Consider the following 9,881-nt stretch of genomic DNA (forward strand, 5'->3'; position numbering starts at 1 on the left):
TGCTTTAGAGTAAGAACTAAGCTAACTGCCACACAAACCAACAACTTGAGACCAATATCAGTTGGATATATATTGATTATTGGACTCTGTCACCCACTCTCTAAAAGCCTCATTTGTAAAATAAGAGTGCTGTTGCTTATGGGGGAGTACTTGAAACAACACATACGAAAGCACATGTTAAACTATGTAACGTTTGGATAGTTGTGAATTTTAAAGTTAGAATTAATTATAACAGGGTCTTATTTCATGTCATACTTTTCAGTTTCAACTATCAGTTTGTCACCAACTTTGGAATATATTTTATGTCCGCATCTTGGTCATATTTATGGGTTTAACTTCATTTATAGAAGTCATTAGGACATTTATGTATTTATTTATTTATTTTTTTTTTCACATACCCACACACAGTATAATATAACACAGCAAAACACAAGTATATCATACAATGTTTTAAAATTAAAAATTAGAAAAAAATCCATTGACTTGTACACACATATGCCTTTTTCTATAGCTATTGTATCTACTTTAAATAATCATTTATACAGATTATCTTTAATCAAAATGATTAGTTAGAAAAAAACAATTTTTTTATTCTCCATTACAACAGAAAACCTGAGAACAAAAGATCATGAAATTGTTTAGCTATTCTATTATCTGAACACTTATTTAAGGAATCAAAAATAAAATAAATATGTATAATGTTATTCAAACTTATTTGCATGTTTTGTTAATCAATTATCATTTTAATAAATAAGAGTAAATTAAAATTAGACTCAACTCATTTATGTATTTAAAAGACATAGGGTTCTATCTAGGATAAGCACTAGCTTAATGGCTGATCTGAATGACTAGGCGCTTTAGGTAATGAGGAGATAAGAAATTCTTATATTTATAATAACTGTGTGAATGGATCAGTTAATTCTAGATGTCATAATAAACTGAAGATAGGTAGCATATTCTTCTAGATCAGTGTCTGACAAACTATGCCTAAGGAGGCCTGCCACCTGGTTTTGTAAATAAAGTTTCAGTGGACCATAGCCATGTGCATTTACTTATAGTATAGTCTGTGGCTGCTTCAGTGGAACAGTGGCAGAGTTGAGAAGTTGCAACAGAGACCAAATGACCTGCAAGCCTAAAATATTTATTATCTGTTCCTTTAAAAAGTCTGCCTACCCTTTAGGGGTAGGGAGAAAATCGTGGTATGTAGAATCTTAGGCTCCTCCCTAGACATCCTAAATCAGTTGCAGTTCAGTAAGATCCTCAGGTGATTCATATACAAGATAAAGTTTGAAAAGTATTATAGTTGATAATTTAGAGTAAGTTGTATGTTGCTGGTTTTTTTTTAATAGACAGACCTTCCAGAACTTGATACACCAGAATCTGCCAGAACAATAGCTTTCATCTCTTGGCTTAGAGAGCAGAGACCATTTTACCCAATACTTTATGTAATAAGGTAAGTTGAATTTGTCATTTGTCGACACTAAAGCAGTTTGCTTGGCTTTGCAAGGAAACCTTTGAGTTGAATCATAGGTATGTATAACCTATTGCAAACTCTTTAGAAGGGTATAGAAAAAAATTTTTATTTTTAATAAATAGTACAAGTTAGTAGTATTAAGTTATGCTTTATATCCATTTATTAGCAAAATAGAGGTCAAAGCTTTGTGACAAATCCACTGTTTATTTTACTATTACATTTCGTCTAATATATATAAATATTTGTCTTTTATTCCTAAGGGATGAGAGTCCAATGAAAGCAAACTTCCTTCAAAACATGGTAGAAGACAGAACAGAATCTGCATTATCATATTATGAATTCCTCTTGCATATACAACAGCAAGTGAATAAATGAACAAATGAAGATACTCGACTTAATAATTTCAAAGGAAAGTCACAATAACACAGAACACCTGAGAATGTGTAATACCTTCCTTTCCTATTAGGTTTGTGGACTAATGTGATGATTATATGTTCTCACTGTGATTTCAACAAATTGTAGCAAATAAAGGAACACAGCGGAGAATCAAACATGCAACTCTGAAATACTGTATTTTTCAAATCAAAATATATCTGCATATGATTGATCACACAAATTATCTTTTTTCTTTACTGCCAATTATGTTTGAGTTGTTATGGATTGAAATAAGACAGTATTGCAGAGGCAAAGTACATTTTGTAAAATAAAGACTTCTGTGTTCCAAATGTATATTTCTCATTTTTTTCTGAATTTTTGGCTGCTACATTTAAAACCTCACAAGATTAAATGTTGCGGGGAAGTTACAAATCCATTGATAATGATCTTTTTAAAATAAAAAGATTTTTGAAGTAAATAATATGTTGGAAAACTAGTATCCATCCCCCAGAGTTTTGCTTTTTTTTTTAAAAGGAAGAAAAAGGATCATCATGTTAACTAAAACTAGAGTAAATTAACTCTAGTCTAGCTTGAGAAGAATATGAAGTGATACAGTCAAGCTTTGTCAGTATTCTCTATACTTGAAGAACAAAGTCACTGATTCAGAGTGAAAACTGAAGACTTGCTTGGATACACTATCTTACTCTGCAGTGAAAAAAATCTGAGCTGTCTTCATAAATATGCTGGGACTGGCAATAATAGGGAGATGAGAAACTTAGTTATCTTGATCCTTTAAGTGGGTTTTATTTGGTACATTTCTGCTCTGTGATGTATAATATAAAGGCATTATATTGGTGAAATGAGTATGAATGAAAGAAATTAAAGATTTCTTAAATGTCTCAAATTCATCAGTAACATTTTCTAAGGAGTTTAATAATTAAATTGGAAGTTGCTCATAAGATTTATTCTTAACATTAAAACTTAGTAAAGCATGAATGCCGCTGTTTGGTTTAGTGGTTATTAAGATCACACAAGTCTGATATATGGAGGTTATAAAAGAAACTTGATTTCTGAACATGCTCAAGAGACTGCTTTTTGATTTGGCCAGAGAAATATCATAGTAAAAACTATTAAGTGACTTTTGTTTACAAATAGGTAAATTATACATCTGTATATTTAAGGTGGTGTGATAGAATATCTTTAAAAAGAGTTTGGTCCAGTTTTCACAGATTCATCTTGTCTTGTATGAACTTCTTGAAGTAAAAGTTGTTCATGAGTAGTACTTGATGAAAAGATTTTTGTTTCTTTGTTTTAATGGATTAGAAAAATGTGTTTACAATCTTGATCTTACATGATCACCAATGAAATAGTAACTTTCAGGTTTACATCAATATGAGCTGACTTTAACTGAATTGTTTTGGGGTAGGGAAGGAATAGGTCCCACTAGAGTATATACTACTGCTTGCCAGCCAGATCAGAATAATTGTGTTCTATAAAAATATTATCTCCCTTAAGCAGTGTTAAGGTTTATTTTCAGTATGGAAGTGATACATTGAACTGGAAATTTTCTTGAAAGCTGCTTCCTTTATTAGAAAGCAATTTTCAAATTGTAGCTAATTAGAATACATTTCTATTTTCCCCTCTTCTAAAGAAACTGAGAGTCATTATTATGCACTGATGTTTCTTAAAATAACTAAAATTCTGTTCATAATGTGAATTTTAAATGTTGATATTGTAGGTCCTTTTTTAATAGTAGTAATGAATCTTCCAGAGGGGAAAGTTTGTGCTCCTAGGGACAGTAATCTTCCTTGTGCCTCACTTTCATCCCTAAGTGGGTATGACTCTTGTTATTACCACATGCTTTGTTGGTATATTTCACAAATTTACTTTAAAAAATTATTTTAGATATTGCATAACATGTGCAATCCAGAATAATTTTATAATAGCCAGGTCATAAAAAACATAACTTTAGTAAGAATTCACAATATTTGTTCTCCCAGTAATGAGGGAATGAATGAATCTTTTGGAGATATTGATATTAAGCAATTATTTTTTGCAATATTGAATGTGTTTTTTAGTTTAGTTTTTTTTTTTTTTAAGTAGGGCACTACCTGCTATCTCATCTTGTATTACTTTTTGATGTAAAGCAACTAATATTTACACTATGCCATATTTTTTTTATTGTAGTTGTAAATTATGAAAGATCCTTGAATTTTCTACAGATCTACAACTACTAAAGTAATTGACAAGGGCAATCTTGGTATTTAAATCTGAGTGGCAGTTCTACCATAAAAAGTACTCTATTTTTCTAATTTCTAGGATTTTTAAAATAACATTTCTGTAAGTCTGGCACATTAATATTCACTCAAGCTGTACCATTTATTTTAGTTTGCCTATATTTCATTGTTTTAATTTAATGTAATGTATTGAATCTAATAGACTGTTTTACAATAATTAGGATAAAAGATTTTTCTTCTAATCAAAGATGCATAACAGCTGTTATCTAGGGGACCACCAAATGTGATTTCAGGATTTTATTAACTATTACAAGTATAATCCTTATGTAGAAATTTTAATTTTGTAAAGTAGTGTATAATATTGTAACATTAAATTCTTGTTTTCAAATTCAAATATGTATTGATCTTCAATGTGCTGTGTTATATCTTGCTTCTCTGAAATGTTAGAGACAAGATGTCTTCCTTTTTACAGTTTGTAATTCTCACTGTTTTTTTCCTGTAAAAAAAAAAAAAGTCATTTGTAACCCATGCAAATAATCGTTTGAACTGTGCTAACTTATCGATTTGGCTATTCAATAAAGTTAATTGAAAGAACTTCATACTGTGGTTATGTATTTAAATTGACATGAATAACTTGACAGTCACTGAGGAGTTCTACGTTGTACATCCAAATTAAGTCAATGGAAAAATCCTGTTGAAGATGCTTTAAACCTCAGTCAGAGTCTGGGATTTCATAATCCGAATTCTAGATACTCACTCTTCAAGAACAGCTAGGTTTAAAATTCTAGATTGAAAGGGTTTAAAATTTTTTATTTTTTAATTCTCAATATGTTTAAGGTACTACTCTATTGTCTTGTGTCCCTTTTGTTACTGATATGATGTCTACTGTAAGTCTGATTGTTATTTGAAAGATAGTCAGCTCTTATGATTTTTCTTTTATCCTTAATGTGCTGTAGTTGTAATAGTTTTACTTGTTGTGTTTAGTTGCTATGCTAAGTAAGTAGTGTCTGGCTCTTTTTGATCCTATGGACTGTAGCCCTCTGTCCATGCAATTTCCCAGGTGAGAGTACTAGAGTGGGTTGCCATTTCCTGCTCCACAGGATTTTTTCGACCCAGGAATCAAACCTGTGTCTCCTGCTTGGCAAGAGGATTCTTTACCACTGAGCTGCCTGGAAAGCGCAATGGTTTCACTACTCTGAGTTCATTTTTTATCCTGCTTGTTTCTCAGTGCACGCTTTAATCCAGAGATCCTTGTCTACTTTCAATTCCAGAAAATTCTCACTTTTTAAAATTTTATTTTTAAAAACTACGTATAATTGACATATAAAGTTATTTTTTTTTAAGTTTTTGCTTCAGTCATTCCCTCTATTCTTTACCTTCAGAATTCCTTTTTGATGTATGTTTTTACTAATTCTGCTTGTGACTACGTCCAGTTGAAGTTTAATTTCATCTATTGAATTTTATATTTTTGTAACTATTTTTGATTAATTTCTGCCTGTTTTGTTCAGTAATGTATTAAAACTGTTCTATAAAATTCTGGGGGTGGCTTTCCTAGGAACTCAGACGGTAAAGAATCCAGGTGCGATGCAGGAGACCTGGCTTCAATCCCTGGGTTGGGAAGATCCCCTGGAGAAGGAAATGGCAACCCACTTCAGTATTCTTGCCTGGAGAATCCCATGGACAGAGGCGCCTGGGCAGGCTACAGTCCATGGGGTCACAAAGAGTTGGACACGACCGAGCAACTAACACACATAAAATTCTGGAGTGGATTTCAATTCTGATTTTTAATTTGGGTGGCAGAATTTAAATGTTTGTTAGAATGTTTGTTTTTCATGTTTGTTAGAATTTGGATTTCTAGGCTCATTTGATTGAGAGGGTTATTCTTTTCAGTTTAGCACATCTCTCTCTGTCCAAGCTTTCCCTCTCCCTGTCTATGGGTTTTCCAGTTGCGTTTTCCAAAAATCAGGGCTATTGGTGAAGTTTTAGGGTTCTTGTTATGCAGTGATTTGAGGATATCACCATTCTAGTCACCAACAGTGGGAAGTCAACAGCTCTGTCTTCTGCTTTTTCATTTATTAAGCTGAAATCCAATAGAAATGATATTTTGAATATTTTTCAGGGAGGGCAGACCTCGTATCTTGCCTAGAGAATCCCATGGACAGAGGAGCCTTGCAGGTATAGCCTATACAGTTCATAGGGTTGCAAAGAGTGGGACATGACTGACACGACTTAGCATGCACAGACAGTCCTCAAGCAGTGAGTTTGTCCTGTCCATCCCTTGTCTCATGTGGAACACTTTGAGTTCCTCTTACACATAGACCGTGCCTCACTGCCTGCTTCTGGATCTGTGGCCCAACAGGCGCCTGTCTAGCTGCACTGTGCTATGTTTCAGATACTCGGATCTGCTGAGATGTTTCTCTTGTTTTTGAGGTCCTATTTTTTTCCCTTTATGTTTTTAAATGTTACTGATTGCTGTGTGTAGTAGAGAGGTGTCCAAGCATGAACTTACTGCCTACTTTTAACCCCAGAATCGGAATTATTTTATTACTTATGACTCAATCTATTCAGCTTTGTAGCTACAGTTAGTCAATAAAGTATTAATATTAACCTACCTTAACACTAGGGTCAAATAAAAATCACATAAAACTCATTGAAATGCCAAGTTTTGACACTTTCTCTAAAAGAAAAATTTGTGCACCTATGCAGGTAAGTTTAATCTAGTGCTCTCAGTGCTAGGCATGGGGTAAAAGTGGTCAATCTTTTTTTTAGGTGGGGAAAAACATAGATACTTTTAAAGAAATACTTTTAAAGGAAAAGAAATCAAGATATAACACACATAAAAATTAAAGATGGACGTGGACTTGCCCTTGTAAAGTTCTGTAGTAAGGGAGACAAGAATTGTTAAGTATGCACATCATTTAGCAAGGAATCATACCACTGAGAAGCACTAGGAAATTTAACAACTATGGAAACGTCATAGAGAAATAGTTCCCCAGAAATAAGCATGTAATAGGAAATCTTGACCCTTTAAATTCTTACCTGACTTCATCAGCATCATACATCAACACATCTATCTAAATAAAAATATTAACTTCGTTTCTATATGCTATCACAAGTGAAAAAAAACCTGTTTACCCTGGAATTGTATTTGTTTATTTTGCCACAAGGCGTGCGAGACCTTAGTTCCCCAGCCAGCAACTGAACCCACACCCCCTGAAGTGGAAGTGGAGTGTTAACCACTAGACTGCCAGGGAAGTCCCCAAATTGTAATTGATCATGACTTATCAGAACTTTATCAAGTTCTGCACATTTATTACTAGGAATTAATTATTTCAATTGTAGAATTTTTTTTTCAATTGTAGAATTTTTAAAGGCACAGTCTGGGCCTCAGAGATGTAGATCTGTACAGATATGCAAGAAAACCTTTTCTAATGCTTTAAAATTACTAACTAGGGCATGTCCCTGGAGATTCAGCTATCATCCAAACAAAGAGGAAATGTTCAATTTCAATGTTTATACTTGAGCTCCTTTTTTGCTGAATCCAAAAAAAGATTGCCATTTGTTTTTACACTTTTTTTTCAAAATCCTTTTCTGTCTGGGACAGGGTCAAGTGACTAAAGAGTTAAAAATAGTATTTTATTACCTTCTATCTAGTCAGGGTTTCACAGGCTTCCTGACTTGGAGCAAGCTCATGTAGCAGGCTTCATAGAAGGGGACATTGCAGGGGACACACTTGGCTGCTTCACCCTCTGCAGCCTCAGAAGTGATCTGACCACAGCATCCTCTCAAGAGCTGACAAGGATTCAGTTCACTCTACTCATTCACTTAGTAATTACTGCACACCAGGGCTGCATTACAACTTTTGTGGGCTGTAGGTACTTTGCTTTTGTGGGCTCCTTCCTCTATAAAAGCACACTTAAAATTATACTTCATGACTGTGTCAGTATGATAATGACTACCATCCAGGCTGGATTCATCATTATATATAAATTATCGCTATGTTTTCCTTCTCATTGAAAACAAATTCAAACTAAACGAACTTATTTAGAAAACAAACAAACAAATTTATGGTTACCAAAGAGGAAAAGGCAGGGGAAAGGTAAATTGGAAGTAATGGAGTTAATAGATGCATACTTTCATATATAAAGTTGATAAACAGCCAAGATTTACTGTATAGCACAGGGAACTGTTTGGTATCTTATAACAAACTATAATGGAAAAGAAGAATTTTAAAAAGAATATAGGGAAGTATACATATGTATATGTGTGTACATACCAAATAAGCCTAAGTAGTTTTATATCTTTATTTAAATCATTGAAAATGTCAAGTTTTGACACTTCCTCTAAAAGAAAAATTTGTGCAACTATTCAGGTAAACTTAATCTAGTGCTCTCAATGCTAGGCATGGGATAGAGTGGTCAAAATTTTTTTAAATGGCAGAAAAATTAAAGATTTTTTAAGGAAAAGAAAACAAAAAATAACATACACAAAAATTTAAAAAATGGAGATGGACTTGCCCTTGTAAAGCTCTGATACTGGCGGAAATTTTTCTTGAGATGTGCCAGAGCCCTTTTGCCTTGCCCTGCTCAATTGCTTCAGTTGTGTCTGACTGTTTGTGACCCCAGGGACTGTACCCTGCCAAGCTCCTCTGTCCATAAAAATTTTCCAGGCAACTGGAGAGGGTTGCCATTTCCTACTCCAGAGGATCTTCCCCACCCAGGGAGCAAACCTGCTTGTCTCCTGTATTGGAATGCAGATTCTTTACCACCGCACCACCTGGGAAGCCCATCATATATACATACATATGGTCGCTCAGATTGTAAAGAATCCGCCCGCAACGCGGGAGGGCCGGGTTCAATCCCTGGGTAGGGAGGATCCCCTGAAGAAGGACATGGTACCTACTCTAGCATTCTTGCCTGGAGAATAGCATGGACAGAGATGCCTGGCAGGCTACACAGTCCATGGGCTTGCAGAGTTGGAAAGGACTGAAGGACTAACACTTTCACATGTATATACCAATCACTTCGCTGTACACTGGAAACTAACACAATCCTATAAATCAACTTTGCTTTAATAAAAAATTGAAATTAAAATATCTTCTTGGGCCCCTATTGTATGCTGTCAACATGGCCTAATGGATAAGGCACCCCTGTTGAGGGCCCACACTGTTCTAACAACTGCCGCCCTAGACAAGAACACAGTGATTGTCTTCATGGAGTTTATGTTTTACGACGTGGGAAGCAGATAATAAAAGTACATTCAGCTTGAGAGTCAGTAATAACTGTTAAGGACAAAGGGCAGATAAGGAGAACAAAGACTGTTGAGTCGAGGCGACAACATAGAGTGAACAGGGAAGGCTTCACTGGGAAGGTCTTCATCAAACAGGCATGCATTTGGTATTAGCACTGCTGAAGATGAGGAATCAGCATCAAGAACAAATCCCAGCCGCAACGCTCCATAAAGCGTCGCTCTCGAAGTTACGTATTCCCGACGCCTCTAAGCGAGCCCGAAGAAGGTCACTGGAAACCAGTGCCTGACAGTGCAGGCTCCATTTTGCTTCCTGGCATCAGGTAGGCGGAGTCTATTCCTCGCTCACACGTTTCCAGTGGGTCAGACTGGATGCCAGGTTTCTACACCTCCGAGTGAACGGCAACGCGGCCCGGTGGCGGGGGAGGAGCATTGAGGACCAGCCCAGGTGGGAGGAATTAGAGCGGCCAAGGCTGCCCTCACTCAAGATGGCGGCTCAAGGCTCGCGCTTGGTCCCGACAGGCGGCGCGCGTGTTTACGCTACATAT

At 35.2% G+C, this 9,881-nt stretch overlaps 1 protein-coding gene across 1 annotated transcript in view; it reads left to right on the forward strand.

Annotated features, from left to right (window-relative positions):
* Positions 1-4,680, forward strand: part of SEC24A (SEC24 homolog A, COPII coat complex component) — a 68,570-nt gene extending 63,890 nt beyond the window's left edge. Inside the window, exons 22-23 of the mRNA XM_061151326.1 lie at positions 1,350-1,453; positions 1,735-4,680. Coding sequence (XP_061007309.1) covers positions 1,350-1,453; positions 1,735-1,849 — 219 coding nt within the window. The 3' untranslated portion in view covers positions 1,850-4,680. The remainder of the gene's footprint in view (positions 1-1,349; positions 1,454-1,734) is intronic.
* Positions 4,681-9,881: the final 5,201 nt, after the last annotated feature.

This window comes from Dama dama, chromosome 9 (assembly GCF_033118175.1).
Source record: "Dama dama isolate Ldn47 chromosome 9, ASM3311817v1, whole genome shotgun sequence".
Lineage (NCBI taxonomy): Eukaryota > Metazoa > Chordata > Mammalia > Artiodactyla > Cervidae > Dama > Dama dama.